The sequence below is a fragment of the Notechis scutatus genome, chromosome 2 (genome assembly GCF_049901735.1).
Source record: "Notechis scutatus isolate UNSWTSFEM ecotype Mainland chromosome 2, rNotScu1.2, whole genome shotgun sequence".
Taxonomy (NCBI): Eukaryota; Metazoa; Chordata; class Lepidosauria; order Squamata; family Elapidae; genus Notechis; species Notechis scutatus.
The window spans coordinates 162,163,236-162,180,531 of record NC_142010.1 but is presented as its reverse complement, the minus strand read 5'-3'; the positions used below and the strand labels follow the sequence as shown (position 1 = coordinate 162,180,531).

General features: G+C 43.4%; 1 protein-coding gene across 6 annotated transcripts in view; it reads left to right on the top strand.

Moving 5' to 3' along the window:
- The window catches only part of CARM1 (coactivator associated arginine methyltransferase 1), an 82,306-nt gene that overhangs the window by 54,749 nt on the left and 10,261 nt on the right, over positions 1-17,296 (top strand). For all 6 annotated transcript variants that reach the window (XM_087957140.1, XM_087957138.1, XM_026675492.2 and 3 more), the window contains 3 exons: positions 738-827; positions 1,905-2,042; positions 5,823-5,912. In XM_087957140.1, coding sequence (XP_087813266.1) covers positions 738-827; positions 1,905-2,042; positions 5,823-5,912 — 318 coding nt within the window. The remainder of the gene's footprint in view (positions 1-737; positions 828-1,904; positions 2,043-5,822; positions 5,913-17,296) is intronic.

Here is a 17,296-nt window from a genome sequence, read left to right as displayed (position 1 = left end):
TGCTGTGGATTAGGTGCTGATGGGGTCATTTTCAATGCTTGTCTGCTGATTTTTGTCATTTCTTATAAAATCTAAAAATAGTCCATTCCCTAAATAAGACCCATGTCATTTAGCTAATGCCTGTTCTCAATCCAAGTATCTTTCTTTTGGACTCAAAGTTGGAACCTAGTTGATAATTCTGAGATATCAGCATAGATAAACATTTAACATAGAATTATTGTACATATTTGTTTTGAGGATCTTTTTATCTTGAAATTTGAATGTGTAAATTTAAATTGAAATAGGAATTAAGAACCAGTCTTTTTTTAAAAGAAAGATTACATTTCTTTAATCCAGATTTTCTCAACCTTGGCAACTTTTAAGATGTGTGACTATCAGGGAAATACTGGAATTCAAGTCCACACATCTTAAGGTCACAAAGAGTGAGAAACACTTCTTTAATTAAATAACACTTCAAAGAAAATTTTTACTCTCTTTGTCACTACATAAGTCACTACATAAGCCATTCTGAGTCTCTGAAGTGTGCAGTGAGAACTCTTCTATGTTGGAAAAGTTCTGAATTCTCCATATTGCTACAGACGATAATGTTTGACTTGAGTAATGGTGCCATATATACTGTGTGAAAGGGTTATTATATTCCTAGTATGTAACGTACATTGTATGTTGTCCATGTATATAGGCCAATGTGTTCACAAGAAGTTAGCTTCATATGACTCACTGTGACTTTTATTTTCCAGGATAGAAATTCCATTCAAATTCCACATGCTACATTCAGGATTAGTCCATGGATTGGCTTTCTGGTTTGATGTAGCCTTCATTGGTTCAGTGTAAGTGAGGACAAAGATGTGCTTTCCTACCATCAGATGTTAATTGTTATTACAATCTTGTACAACATTAATTTGAACATGCCAGATTACAATAGCAACTGTAAATGGCAATTATATTTTGTGTCCTGTGGCTAAATATGTGAAAAATAAAGAAAAGAAAGAAAATGCGCATTTCTGCATTTTCTTTCCTATTGTTCTTATTTGGAAATGCAGTTTCCTAGTCTAACATTATTTATCTCAAGACTGATTAAAGAGGGTAGTTAATTCTAAAGTTGTGTTATTTGACCCTGAATTTATCGTGTTTTCCTGAAAACAAGACCTGTCCTGAAAATAAGCCCTAGCTTGATTTTTACACGTGGGCCCAATATAAGCCTACTCCCCCAAAAAGCCCTAGTTAAGATAACCCCGCCTACTCCAGGGCGCATGGGGTGGGGCGAGGCACGTGGCTAAAAATCAAGCTGGGTGGGGTGGGGTGGAGCTGCCTTACCGGTACTTACCTTCAGATGGTTGCAGCAAGGCCTCACACACTCCGACACCTGCCTCGCCTTGCCAGTCCACTTCTTTTGCAGCCACTTGCTGCCACTTGTGTGTGTCGCCCCCCCAGTCTCTGTTTCACTGTTAGAGGCCTATAGGAAAGGCCTCTACAGCTGAGAAATTGGCTCTGGATTGACGTGCACAGCACCCCCTGACCTCATTTCATTATAAGAGGCCTTTCCTGAAGGGCTCTGACAGCGAAACGGAGGCTGGGGTTGACACGCGCAAGCGGTAACAAGCATCCGCAGAAGAAGTGGCCCCTGGCAGCAGGCTCTTGCTGGGTGGGGCTGTTAGTGCCGCTGCTGCAAGGTGAGTCAGTGGAAGTCAGTGGTGCCTTTTTGGATGGCAAAAAAAATATAAGACTGGGTCTTATTTTGGGGGAAACATGTAAGTTGCATATGAACTTCTAATGTATATTATATTGGCTTGCACAAACCAATCGTGCAGCTGAATCTGTTTTTAAAACTACAATAAATATTTCAAAGATGGACTGTAGATTCATGAAGTTTCTACTCTTGATTTTTGTCTCTGTCCTTCTATTAGAATGACTGTTTGGCTTTCAACTGCTCCCACAGAACCTCTTACCCACTGGTATCAAGTTCGGTGCCTGTTTCAGTCTCCGCTTTTTGCTAAGGCTGGTGACACCCTCTCAGGGACATGCCTCCTTATTGCCAACAAGAGGTAAGATGTGTAGAATCATCTTGAGAAAATGGGGAAATGTCCTCAAAGCAATTTGTCAAAAGTTTTCTATGACTGGGAGTCTAATGCAAATATGTCAAATTCAAGGCCAGTGGGCCAGATCCGGCCCATTATGTGTTTAGATCTGGCCCGTAAGCAGACTAGTAGGAGGAGGTGATTGAGTAATTACCTTATTGAGCTTCTTTGGGTATCTTGTCAGTGGAAGCAGCACTAGCAGAGGACAGGCAGTGGGAGCTTCTCCAATGTGTGGAGCTATTCAGCAGCAGTAACCACATTGGGTGGGCAGGCACAGAATGTGACAATTCACAGAGACCAGGTGGGCGTGGTTTAGTAGGCATTGCTGGGTGGTCACAACTGAGTCACAACTACTAGATGGGCATGGCTGGCATGACGTGGACTGCTCAACGCTGCTCACTGGGCGTGGCTGACTCGGGACAGCTGACTCGGGACAGAATAAGTTGTACTGGCTAAGTCAACATTGGGACAACTCAGTGCCTCACAAGCTCATCACCTCCCCAAATTGCTGGCAGCCAAGCATGTGCGCGCACACAAACACTGCATTCCACGTTTGGGGATTTTATCCACAGAGGAAGGAGAGGGCCCCTTGTCCCCAAGCCCAGGCATGATTGGCAGTTTGCAAGCTCAGATGTGGATAAAAGTCTCCAAGCTTAGAATGGTGTGTGTGTGTTTGCGCGCGCGTGCAGGCAGGTGCACAGCACACCAAAGGAGACATTCTTCTAATCCCAGACATGGTTGGCGTTTTGGCAAAGCAGGAGGTAGAGGATGACACTGCTGCATGTGGAAGCGCGGAGGAGAAAGCTTGCAGGAAGCAGTTTCTTCTGAGTCCATTATCTGCCTTGAAAGATCTCTGTAGAGGAGGAGGGGTGGTGGGGGAGCTGTATGGGGGAGGCTGCCCCAACAAGCCAGCATCCTTACCATGATTGGAAATGGGGATTCCCTTTCAAGAAGGGCCAACATCCCTCATGCAGGATAGGGGAGTGCTGCTCCCCTGCCACCCCCTCCTCCTCTCCAGAGATCTGTCAAGGCAGAAATTGGACTCAGAGGAAACTGTTTCCTGCAAACTTTCTCCTCTGCACTTTCACACGCAGCAGCGTCCCCCATCTCCTGCTTTGAAGGGAGGGGGCAACAGACAGGGAAACATCAACAATGTATGGGATTGGGAGAAGAACATCTCCTTTGGTGTGCTATGTGCATGCACACATATACACCATTCCAAGCTTGGAGACTATTACCCGCATCTGAGGTAGCAAGCTGCCAATCATGCCTAGGCTTGAGGAGAAGGTCTCTCCTTCTATGAATACAAGTCCCCGAGCTTGGAATGCAGTGTGTGTGTGCACATGTGCATATGCTTGTCTTACCAGCAGTTTGTGGAGGCAAGGAGCTTGTGAGACACCGAGTTGTCTCCACGTCAAGTTAGCCAGTATAACTTATTCCATCCTGACCCAGCCGTCCCAAAATAGATTTGAATCCAAAATAGATTTGAACCAGCCATGCCCAGTGAGTGGCATTGAGCTGGCCACATCGAGTCAGCTATACCCACCCAACCATGTGCACCTAATCATGGGGACCCAGCTGCGACCATCCAGCCATGCCTACACAGCCACATCCACCTGGCTTCTGTGAATCATCATAGTCTTACATGCAATTGGCCCTTTGAGGGCAGCCATAATGCTGATGTGGCCCTCAATGAAATTGAGTTTGACACTCCTAGTCTAATGGATTCAGTAGTGAACTTGAACATAGCAAAAATTATTTGAAATATGTTTGTTAGGTGTTTTGAGTTGATTGTTACTTTACAGATTCCAAAATCAGTTACAAAGTACAATATAATATAAAAATTACTGTGTGTTCCCTGAAAACACGCCCTACCCCAAAAATAAGCCTTAGTGAAGGGGGTGGGCGTGGACAGCACAGGAGGCAGCCCTTCCCCTTCCCAGTCACCATATGGCTGCTCGACCCCTTAATCAGGCCCGCGGATCAGCTGAGGCAGTGAGGGCTGGGGGCTGCCTCTCGTTCCTTCTCTACAGATATAGACTGTTCCTTTCAAGCAATCAAATGTCGCTTGAGGAAAGGACACATATCCCAGGATTGCAACACTGAAGGCTCGGGATGGAGCCTTTTTGGGATGTCCATCTGTGCTGAGCTTGAGGAAAGGATGACTGACAGAAAAATCCCTGTCCCCATTTTCCTGCAGTTTGTCAAAAAGGCTCCATTCCGAGGCTTCAGTGTATCCCAGGACCCTGCAAGGCTTGCTATAGCATTGCATGTGCAAGCAGTGGCATCACCATGAGGTTTGTCACATCGGCACAACCTCTTGGAACAGGACCTTGTAAGGTTTGTTGTGGTGTTGTGTGTGCAAGCAGAGGCACCGCCGTGAGGTTCAACATATCAGCGCAGCCATTCACGGCAGAATGTCAGCTGTGCCGGTGAGATGAAGCTCACAATGGTCTGCTGTTCACAAGTGCAATGCCACAACAAGCCTTGCAGGGTCCTGCTCTTAGACTGTGCCAGTATGTCAAAGTTGACGGTGGTGCCGCTGCTCCTGCGTACAGCTCGCTCGCATTGCAAACAGCCCGGGGATTTGGGCAGCCTTTACTGGCTGGGATGCCTTCAGGATCCCTGGCTTCCAAGTCCAGCAAGGCCCAGCGTTTGGATTCTAGTGTGCTCTTCTCCTCATGAGAAGCAGCAGTGCATCCATGGCACTTGGTCTGGCTCACCAAGTCTGGCCTGCTGATCTTGCTCTGTCCTGATCTTGGCCGCCAACGCTCTGAGGGGGATCGTGCCCAGCTGGCTTCACGCAGGAGATGTGCTATGAGGGAGCCCATTTCTTGCGTTGGCCAAGCGGGGGTTGCCCACGCAGAGGCCGGGCCTCGGGGCACCACTTTTGCCCTTCGCTGTTTCTCATCAAATCTGTGTGTGAGACAGAGACAGAGAGAGAAAGAAAAGGTGGAGAGGAAATCCTTTCAAACAGCGTTGCCTTCAATTCTTGTTATTCCCCTCCGTCCTTTCTCTTTCCCTCTCCCACCCCACATTTGATTGTTTGAAAGGGACAGGTTGCGGTTTGCTTCTACCATAAGCACACGCTTCCTACAATATTCCAGAATTGTCCTTTTCTTAAGCAGCAGCAGCAACTGGGTAGAGGCGGAGGGAGGAGCCGATTCCGACGGGCCAGATGGCTTTCTGTCTCACTGGCTCAGCTGATCCATGGGCCACGTTAAGGGCAGTCTCCTGCACCTCAAAAAAAATAAGGCCTCCCCGAATATAAGCCTGTGCTTATTTTCAAGCCTAAAAGAAAATAAGACCCAGTCTTATTTTGGGGGAAGCAGTATTTTTTTCAGGTAAACATTTTGCAATTTGGATTTTATTGTCAACTTGCCTTCATTATCTCTAATGTCTTTCAATATGGTACATTTGAGTACATACTGTTCTTGAAAAACAGCAAGCTATACTTGTGTATTCAGGAAATAAAATAGGATAGGCCTACATAAAATTAGTTATTTATTTACAATTATTGCACTTTCTAGATTAAATAGCGTAGCAGAAAATGTTTGATCTTTTCTATAATACTTTAGAAGAGCAGTGGCTGAAATTGGTTTTTCCTTTTTAAATCAAGTTCACAATTGCTTTTGCTTACACCTTTCAATACATTCAGGATCTCCATTAGCTTGAACTGGTCTTGTTTAAATGTCATAAAGGATAACTAGATGACTATTCACCATACCACTTACTTTTCTTTTTCAGACAGAGTTATGACATAAGTATTGTTGCTCAAGTGGATCAAACAGGCTCTAAATCCAGCAACCTTCTTGACCTGAAAAATCCCTTTTTCAGGTATCACACTGATTTCTTATATGTATCTTTTCCTCTCTGTGAAAGTGAGAAAGTATAGGTCTGTGGTCTGAAAATAGTGTGTCTGAAAGAAGAGATTACTTTAATATATTATCAAGCAGAAAGAACCAAAATACAAATTTTAGCTATATATCCAACAAATATATTTAAAATCTGTAATTAAAAAAAACTTTTATATTGTTCTTAGCCAAAAGGCATAGAAGCAATTAAAAGCTCTGGTTTAAGGTAAGACTATTGATTTTATTCAAATGTTTTACTTATGTTTCAAAACCTTGGAAACTGGACTTTAAGATCAATGAGTCGGTTCAGTTTTATATGCTATAAGGGATTAATAAAATACAGTTTACATTAATACTGTCAACTATCCCACTGGATAAGGCAGCAAAAGAAACTCCTGGGACATTTTTTACCAACAGTATAACATTACTGAAAATTCCATGTGGGTACAGAAATAGAAAAGCCAGTTCTAACTATTCTGCACATAAACAGTATAGGAAACCTTTCACTTTCCCCCACTAGTCCTCCAATGTCCATTTTTCACCAATCATTTGCACTCACTTTGTTTTGGGAATGATCTGTCTGCCTCGGACATTCCCAGCCAGTGACCTTGTGTTGATTGAGTCTGTTTCAGGAGTTCAGTTTTGCACACTTGAATTCCAGATTTCCCTCCCAGGCATCCTTTACATTCCAGTGGCTTCTCTCCCTCCTCCCGTTACTATCGTCTGGTTGCAAGCGAGGATACATAGCGAGTCAATCATGACATGCTGACCCTTCACAAAGATGATTTCACAAAGAAGAAACAAAACACATGTATTATTATACCATGATCTTTTTGCACTAATTAACCTATCGGGGTTGGTCCAGGTACTTAGCATGGAACCTCAGGATGAGTCTAGAGCAGGGGTGTCAAATTGGTGGCCCACGGGCTGGATGCGTCATGTACAGGCCACCCCAGCTCTGTGAATGGGAGAAACGTCACAAAAGTCACGTGATGGCAGCATGTTGTGGCAGGTTTGACACCCGTGATCTGGAGGCTCAATGAACAGCTTCAGCTGTGAGCTACAGAAGGGCCTTAACAAAGTACAGTGAAACACTGGGTGTTTCACTGTACGTGTAAGTTCATAGCTGCAACACTCCTTTTGCATTCTTCTGGAGCAGCAGCACCATCATGGCCACATCACTGGTGTCTACTTGTATCACAAAGGGCTCATCTGGGTCAGTGTGCTTTAGAACTGACTCGGTGGCGAAAAGATGCTTTAGTTTCTCAAATGTGAGTTGGCACTTGTGTGACCAGTTCGCGGGTTAACTGGGCTTGGCTTCCCCTTTCATCTTCAGTAAATTCATGATTGGTAGAGCTATTTGAATGAATGTGGGGATGGTTTGGAGATAGAAGTTTGTAAAGCCGGCAGTTGTCTCCTCATTCACAGGGGCTCCCACTGTAATATCACCCAGACCTTCCCAGGATCCAACTCTATGCCATCTTTATACAAGTGCTCATGCAGGATGTCATTTATCAGCTGCATGAACACTGCTGGGGGGCCCTGTAGTCCAAACAGCATCAGGAACTGGTGGCAGTTAAATGTCATTCATCCCCTTCCTTAATTCTCACTCAATAATATGCCTCCCTCAAATCCAGCTTCGTGAAGATCCTTCCCTTTGCAAGCTGCCCCAACATGTCCATCAACAGGAAGGGGTACATATTTTCCGTACATACCCAGTTTAGCTCCCTATAGTCAATGCACAGCCTAAGGGACCCATTTTTCTTTTCTTTAAAAAGCACTGGGGCTGCCATCCTCGACATGCCCAGCTGAATGAAACCTTTGGCTAAATTTTGGTCTATGAAGGTACGAAGCTCCTCCATCCCCTTAAGTGTCATCGACTATAGCTTTGACTTTGGTAACTTGGCCCCAGGCATAATCTCAATTGCACAGTCTGTGGGGCAGTGGGGTGGAAGTGTGTTGGGCACTTTCTCGCTAAAGATTTCAGCCAAATTGCGATACTCTTTATGAATCAGCAGCTCTAAGCTATCTCCTCCCTCTAGTTTATTGGCGGTTTCTGCTTTCTCTTTCTTTTTTCGCAGGCATGTGGCAGCTTCTTTGCACTTTCACTAATTCTCGCGGGTTGGATATTTTCCTTTGCATCCGCCATTTGTTTCTATCCCAGTCAACAGGTGGGCTCCATTTTTCCCGTCATGCCTAGGACTATGGCCTCTGTTATTCCAGGGGCGATGATAAATGGAATAATCTCTGTGTGGGTCTTGTTTTCAATTTCACAGGCTCATTTAGGCTGGCACCCTGCCCCCTTCTTTAGCTTCTTTAGCTTCCTCAGCTTTATCTTTAGCTTCCTTAGCTTCTCTATGACTTGCGGGCTGATCAGAGATCCAACAGGATCAAGTCCAACAGAAACATTAGGATCCCCTTTAACCCCAAGGAGGAAATTGAAATCTCCACCCTCGCAGTCATAGGGTACCATTACCATTGAGTCGTCTTTTCCTTCACTCTTGCTTTCATAGAAGACTGGTCCCATCTTGGGAGGGATCGGAGTTTCCTCTCCCTTGCTGGATGGAGGGAAGATTGCACGGCACCACCACCCCTCCCAGGGTAGGCAATTCTGATAAAGTTCCTTGTTCAGTCCCTCTTGGAAATGGTAGACCATCAAGTATTCAGACTAGTCTCCCAAGTGACTGTCAAGGCAGCAGAAATCTTGAATGTACTCTGTTACCAGTCATTTCCCCTGTTTCAGGGCATGGATATGGGCTTTAGTGCCAGGCCACCATTGGGTTTTTGAACCTCTCTCACAGGGCTTGCATGAAGATGTCAAGGTCATCCAGGTCAGGGGTATTTTCACCATGCAGCAACACCAGCCACTCTGAAGTGCTGTCTTCCAGATTGACTGTGATGACATGGATCCAGGCCATATCACCTGGGTACATTGCTTCATAATGCTCCGTGTGTTATCAGGGTTGAGCCAGGAAATGGGCTAGGTGGCCTGGGCGCCCATTGAAACAGGCCACCGGGGGAGTGGCATTCCATTCATACCAGGACAAATCCCTGGGGCGGAATTCTAGTTGCCGCCACCGGTGCTCCTGGCTGCAACAGAGGAGGAGTGGCGAAGACCGTCACCACTTGTGCCAGGGTCCAGCTGTAACTGGAGCTGCCGGCTGAAGAATAGCAGGAGGAGTAACCAGCACAACCAGGGGTTTCACAACTCCTGGCCTGATGATGGTGGTGGCGGCTCCCGGTGTTGTCATAGTATGAATCTCTATCCCTATGAACTTCTCCTCATCTGTTCCATGGACAGGCTGCAACTGGTGATTGGGAGCTTCCACTCAGTGGGGTTGTCCCATTCAGCTAGCAACTTCACTTTCCACTTGGCTACCTCAGACCACATTGATTCGAGAAGGGAGAAGGGGGTCTTCGGCTCGGCTACCTTGCCCATGTTTGCCTATTTTTGCCCAGTGGGTCTTCAATCCCTAGTATGGGGCATCCCTCACTCGCTCCTTTGTAACTGCAGTCGGTTGCTAGGGCTTCTCAGTCTTTGGTTTCAAATTTCCCTCCCAGGCCTCTCTTACATTCCAATGCCTTCCCTCTCCTCTCCTATTACTGTTGTCTAGTTGCAAGAAGAACTGCATAGCAGTCAACCATGACAAATACATTACATAACTTCAAGTCAGTTGTGGGCTAAGTTAGTCCTGAGTAACATTGAAGAGGTTGAGCTTCTTCAGGCAGATAAGATAAAGATCAGCTCTTAATCAGGGCTGAATTAGATAAAGATGCAATAGAGTGGATCAACTCCAGCCTCTTTTTGAATTGCACAAAATTCAAAGGTCTTAAACTGCTTAAACTCATGCTGGCAGGAGCGTGTAACAGACAAAAGGAAATGTAGAAGTTGCAATTAGAGTTATAGATCATAGAATAACAAGTTTGGAAGGGACTTTGAGGCCTTGTAGCCCATCCTGCTGCCCAACCAGACCTTGTACTATTCAAGACATGGTTGTCCAATCTCTTCTTGAAAACCTCCAGTGATGGAACACCCATAATTTTTGGAGGCAAGTCCATTCCACTGATCGTTCTCAGAGTTAGGAAATTTCTCCTTGATTCTAGGTGGGATCTCTCTTTAGTAAGTTTCCACCTGTTATTGTCTTGCCCTCAAGTTCTTTGTAGAATAGGTTGACACTCTCTTTATGATAGACCCTCAAGTACTGGAAGACTGATATCAAGAGCTAGTTCGATCTAGTGGTTAGCACAGACTGGAAAGCAAGAGACTGACTTCTAGTTCCACCTTAGCCATGAAAGCCAGCTGGGTGATCTTTGTCCAGTTACTCTCTTAATCCAACTCATCTCACCGGGTGGTTGTTGTGGGGAAAATAGGAGGAATAAGATCTGTTGGATATGTTCGCTGCCTTGAGTTATTTGTATATATAATAAAGATGGGATAGAAATAAATAAATAAACCATGTCACCCCCTAGTCCTTCTGTTTGTTAAATTAGACATAACCTAGTTCTCTCAATATTCATAATATAGTTTAGCCTCTAGTTGCCCCATAATAATATTTGTTGTTCTTTTCTGTACTCTTTCAAGGATCTCAGCATCTTCTTTGTATCATGGTGACCAGAACTGGATGCAATATTCCATGTGTGGTCTCACTGGTCCAATTTAAAGAGGCACTTTCACTTCACATGATATTGATGCAGCCTAAGACCTCATTGGGTTGTTGTTTTTGGCAGCTGCAGCACACTGCTGGCTCATATTTAAGTGATGGCCCATTAGGACATCTAAATCACTTTCACAATGATTACTGTGCCTAAGTGTAAGAACTTAGAAAAAAAAAAACAGGAAATCCAAACAGAAATCAGAATAATTGCACAAGGATCTCACTGATAAACTGAAAGACAAAAATGATAAATACAAAAAAAAATGGAAAGAGGAGCACATAACTAAGACAGAATATCAACAAATAGACTAAATTTGCAAAGACGAAGTCAGGAAAGCAAAGACTCAAAATGAGCAAAGACTTGCAACGAAAGTCAAAATAACAAGGAAAAATTCTAGGAAACGGTCCACTAAAGAGAGCAAGGAAGTACCAGGCAGTAGAGCCACTTAATTCGTTATTTGCATCAGTCTTCATGCAAAAAAGGGCTTTTGTATAATTATAAATCACCAAAAGGAGAGCAGAAGAATAAAAGTCTTCACTTGCTTTATAAACAATTTCTGTTATTTTCCAGTTTCAGTTACTCAGTTTATAAAATCCATATCCAAACAGAAAGCAACAATGTTTAAAACTTAACACTTTCTCTTTCTCTGCAATTTTCTCTGTAAACAATCCCTAGGTGCAGGCAGTTTATCCACGTCTAGTAACAATGTTCTTTCATAAACTCCCGAAGGTAGATTGTTACTCTCTCTTTTCTTCATTTTTGCTATATTAGTTTTTTCCCGGCCAGCAGTTGTCACTGTTGCGCTATTTTTCTTCTGCTCCTCTCCTTTAACTTCCTTTAACAGTACTTAAGCCGAATCTTTTCCTTTTTAGGGGTTCCAGAGCCATTTATATTCCAAAAAGAAAGTTTTAGTTCAGTAAAAATCCAATTGATTTCCTTAGAATAACCAGTCCAATTTTTCTCTTTTAACTCTTATTTCTCTCCAGTATCTCCAATAGTTCAAATTTCTTGTCCGGATCTATTTCAGCTTTGTGCTTGTTGGCCACTATTCTTAGGGGGTGGTAGATAAACAAATCCACCCCCATCTTTTTCAGTCCCACTGTCATTCAGGCCAGTTATAAAAGGGGTAAATTCCTCAAGAGAAGTTGGAAAATTCTCACCCAGTTGCCACACGGTTCTTCCTCAATCTTCTCAAGTCAGGCTGTCACAGTTTTGGTCAGGCACACAATGGCCATCTTTTTCTTCCTTCCTGCCGGATTTGAGAGCTTTCCCCCAGATCAAACAAGTTTTCAATCTCCTTGTGATCTACGGAGTGTCCTCTCTTCTTCACCACCCCTCCAGGGTGGCTTAGGTTCTTCGGGACTCTCTGGCAGAAGGAATTTGGTGAACCTTCATAGAGCCCTATGGAGGATACACTATGCTGCTGCAATGTCAGTTTCCTCAAGACTATAATAAAACTGTTTTTATTGCAAGTCTTTGTTTATTCTTAGCCTTTGCTTTCCTGACTTCATCTTTGCAGATTCAGGCTATCTGCTGATATTCTGCCTTAGTTATGTGTCCCTCTTTCCATTTTTGTTCCCTCTTTCCATTTTTGTACTTACCCTTTTTGTCTTTTAGTTTATCAGAGAGATCTTTGTGTGACCATGCTAATTTCTTCTTGGATTTTTTGTTTTTCTTTTTTAATGGTATTGTGTTGGACTGGGCTTCACATTAACTACTAGTACTGCTTTACAAAGTCTTAGTAAGAGCACACCTGAAATACTACATCTAGGTTCGGTCATCACATTATAAAAAAGGTTCTTGAGACTTTGGAAAAAGTGCAGAGAACAGCAACAAAGATGATTAGGGGCCTAGAGACTAAAACATATGATGAATGGTTGCAGGAATTGGGTATGGCTAGTCTAGTGAAAGAAGGACCAGGGTGACATAAGAGCAGTGTTCCAATATCTGAAGGGATGCCACAAAGAAATGAAGGTCAACCTATTTTCCAAAGCATCCAAAGGGAAGACAAGAAACAACAGATGGAAGTTAATCAAAGAGAGATTCAACCTGGAATTAAGGAGATATTTTCTGACAATGATCAACCAGTGGAACAGCTTGCCTTCAGAAGTTGTGGGATGCTCCATCACATAAGGCTTTAAAAAGAAGAAACTGGACAGCCATTTGTCTGAAATGGTATAGGGTTTCCTGCTTGAACAGAGGATTGGACTAGAAGACTTAAAGTCGTTTCCAACTCTGATATTTTGTTTTACCACTGAATTGCATTTTGTTGTATAGTGCCCAGTGTTCAAATCTGTCAAGATTCTTCTGAATCTTATCTTCCAAAGAGTTAGTTATTCCCTCTAGCTTGGTGTCAACTACAAATTTGATGGGCATCATTCTGTCCTTCAATTGATTCATTTGTAAGAATAGCAATAGCAATAGCACTTACTGCTGGCAGCTGGTGATCAGCAGAAGTAGCCTGCAGTACTGCACTGCGCCACCGTGGCTCTTAAGAATATTGAAGAGTACTGGACCAAAGACAGTATTCTTCCTTTCATGTATATGTAGTTTCATTAAGGCAGACTTGGGCATTTTACGGCCTACAGGCCACATCCGGCCCTTTGACTGTTCCTGGGCAGCCTGCTATGTGGGTGGTAGCAGGGGAGCAGCAGCCCTCCACAACACTTCCTGTTTTTCATGTGGCTCTTTGGGAAAATTAATAGCCGATCTTTGCATTAATGACTACATACTGAGTGCAGGTGGTCAGCCAATTGCTAATCCATCTGATTGCGGTACTGTATCCCATAATGTTCTATTCTAACCTAGGAGTAAACTATGGTCTAATTTGTCAAATGCCTTACTGAAGTCTTAAGTAAACATGTCCACAGCATTTTGCTGATCTACTAATTTAGTCACTTTGTCAAAGAAGGCAAAAAACTTAGTCTGGCATGGTCTGTTTTTAATAAAACCATGTGGCTTCTTGTTTGTTTCTAGGGGCTCATAAATCAGCTGCTTGATTATCTTTTTCAGGATTTTTCTAGGTATTCATTTTTATGTTAATATTAATTAATTACAGATTGATCTATAGTTTCCCGAATTCTGTTTTTCTTTTTGAAGATTGGAACCATATCAGCTCTTTTCCGGTCCTCTAGTAGTTCCCCCATGTTCCAGGAGATCTGAAAGATATAGTTCAGTGGTTCTGAGATTACATCTGGCAGTCCCTTTGAAACCCTGGGATGTAATCCATCTGATCCTAGTACTTGTTTAGAGTGGATAAGTGTTTTCTTACCATTTTCTTGGCCTATTTTGATTTGTATTCCTATTCTGTCTTCTGTGTTGCTGCTTTTGATAGGTTGGATTATTTTTTTCTAGATAGAGATAGAGGTAAAGAATGAAAATCAGTTTTGGGACAGCTATACTGGACCTAATTCTTACAAATAGAGAAAAAGTGTTAGAGGAGGTTGAAGCTGCAGAAACTTTGGCGGGGAGTTACCATGTCATATTGGAATTCGATAAAATGCAGGCACAAGCAACAGAACATAAACAACCAGGGTCTCAGACTTTAAAAGAGGTGATTTTAACAAACTTAGAGCTTGGGAAGGATTTCATGGATGAAAATTTAAAAGGTGGGAGACTCAAGACGTTTGGGAAACTCTGAAAAATATGATTATAAAAGCCCAGTCCAGCTCAATACCACTGAAAAAGAAAAATAAGAAATTCAAGAGGAAACCAGCATGGTTGCATAAAAAACTTTGATAAATTGAAAGAAAAAAAAAGATAAGTATAAAAATTGGACAAAGGGAGACATAACTGAGACAGAATATCAGCAAATAGCCCGAATCTGCAAATATGAATTCAGGAAAGCTAAGGCTGATATTCTGTCTTAGTTATGTCTCTCTCTCTCCAGTTTTTATATTTATCCTTTATTATTATTATTATTATTATTGAAATTTTGAAGTAAGACTTGCAACAAATGTCAATAATAATAATAAAAATTCTTTGAACATGTAAAAAACAAAAATAGTCAAGGAAACTAACAGTAAACTAATGAGAGAAATGGCAAGGAATTGAGGGTAGCAGAGAGAAAGCAGAGCTGCTGTCAGTCTGTGCTCCATTCAAAATCCAAGAAAGAAATACTCAGACTCCATAGATTTGAGCAAAGTTTTTCTTTTATTGAAATTCAAAGTGGAAGCTACAGGTAGAATTCTGAATCTAAGGAATTAGGCGCGCAGATCACATATACAAAGGGATGGAATTGTTCCCACCCCCCAAAGTCCAAAAGATTCTTCCAATTAAAAGTTCTGCATATGATAATGTGGGCATCTTCAGGTGGTGATGCGGCCTCTGTCCGTTGACCTTGACATATTTTGATAAAGCTTCGCAGCTGTGCAAAGGAAAGAAGGCTAAGCAAGGAAATAGAAAGTTAACAGCAGGAATTTATACTCCCCCCCGACTCCTCATTTATACAACACAAGAATGTAACACCTCCAGTTCTCTTCCCAGACGTAACCCCTCCTCCCCCCGTTACTCATGGCAGCCGAAAGATGCAAAGCAGTAGAAAAGTAGAAAAGATCTTGAAGGCTGACATTCAGCCCCCCTAGAAAAAAGACGTTAGTCCTGTAAGAGAGAACAACATAAAAGTATTGATTAGCAATCACATTTCTAGGGTTTATCAGGATACTTTGTGTGAAAGTCTTTGATCAGCTTAGGGGCTCTAACATCTTTCTCATTAACCCACTCGGCTTGGGAAGATGGGAAATGTTTCCAAGCCACAAGGTATTGGAGGCGACCCCTCCATTTACGAGAGTCCAAAATCCCTTTAACTTCAAAGTGTTGTTCACCCTCAATCAGCAATGGTATAGGAGGATCAGTCTGGGTTGGTCTCAAGACAGAAGTGTGTTCAGGTTTCAACAAACTAACATGGAAAACTGGGTGAATTCGCCGAAGAGTTTTTGGTAGTGACAATTGGACGGTCACAGGATTCACAATTCGTTCAATTGTGAAAGGACCTACATACTTAGGGCCAAGTTTCTTCGACTTTTGAGTGGTTTGTAAGTATCTGGTGGACAGGAAAACTTTGTCTCCCACTTGATAGGACTTCTGTGGGGCTCTCTTTTTATCTGCAAATTTCTTATGGGACTGATGGGTGTCATCTAACGCCTTGCGAGCAACTGGCTAGTTAAGCTGGAGTTGAGATATCCATTCGTCTAGTGACGGGATGTTAGGCTTTTCACGAGGAAGTTCAGGTATGGGTACAAAGTCTTGTCCCAACGCCACTTTAAAGGGGGTGAACCCAGTACTACTATGAACAGAATTGTTGTATGCCACCTCAGCAAACGGCAATAAGTCAGCCCAATTGTCCTGTTGATAATTTATGTAACATCTGAGGTATTGTTCTAGCACAGCGTTAGTCCTCTCACAGGCCCCATTGGTTTGGGGATGGTGGGCGGAGCTTAAGCCCTGGGCGGAGCCTATCAACTTCAAGAATTCCTTCCAAAAGTTCGAGGTGAACTGAACTCCTCAGTCAGAAATTATACGTTCAGGGACACCATGCAGTCTATAAACGTGCAGTATGAACAGTTTAGCCAACGATTTTGCAGAAGGAATCATAGAGCAAGGTATGAAATGCGCTTGTTTGGAAAACAAATCAGTTACTACCCAAATAACCGTGTTCCCAGCACTCTCAGTTAACTCTACTATAAAGTCCATAGAGATTTCCTTCCAAGGAACTGTTGGCCTGGCCACATTTTGTAGCAGACCTGCTGGCTTACCAGGGGGCCTTTTTGCTGAAGCGCAGACTGAGCAACTAGCTACATAAGTCTCAATGTCCTTCTTCAATGATGGCCACCAAAATTGTTGCTTAACGAGATGCAAGGTTTTCACAAAACCAAAATGACCAGCCGCTTTGGAGTCATGGGCCTGTTGCAATACTTGGCTTCTCAACGACTCTGGCACATACAGTTTCGCTCCCACCCAGGCCAAGCCATCTCTAACTGTACAGTTATTCGAATTTGCCAGGAATCACTTATCCAGCTTCAGGGCTTCCTTTAATTGTGCTGTTAAATCACTCGACAAATCCACTTCCTGCTTCTTCTTTTGCGCTCTAGTGACCACCGGAGCGGCCAGCTGTTTGGTAGAAACAATCGGCCATACTACTTCCGGATGAACACTGTTGTACTGAGGCAATCTAGATAAAGCATCCACCATAAAATTCCTCCCCCCGGAATGTACTTTAGTGAAAAATTGAACCGTTTGAAATACTGGGCCCACCGAACTTGCTTAGGAGACAGCTTCCGAGGCGTTTTTAAGGCCTCTAAGTTCTTATGGTCAGTCCATACCTCGAACAGGTGTTTCGCTCCTTCCAAGAAATGTCTCCATGTTAGCAGAGCCCAGCGAACTGCAAAAGCTTCCTTTTCCCAGACAAAAAGCTTCATTCAGGAGCTGCCTGGCTTGATCCAGCATCAATTCTCTCTTTTCCTTCTCTTGCCACGGCCCGTCTCTCCCACGCCTTCGGGTCGTGGTGATTCCAGGGGGGGGGGCTCCTCGGGATCCTTCCAGCCAACACCCAACGACCATCTGGGCCTCTCAGCTGGAAATTCCTCCAGAGTAAGGTCGGCTAGCAAGTCGGCCGCTGGCACCTCCGGTATCAGCAACGATTGCCCCCCCACAGCTCCAAGATCCTCTTCTTCACTAGCTGGAGATGACATGATGTCAAACCCCCTCGATAGA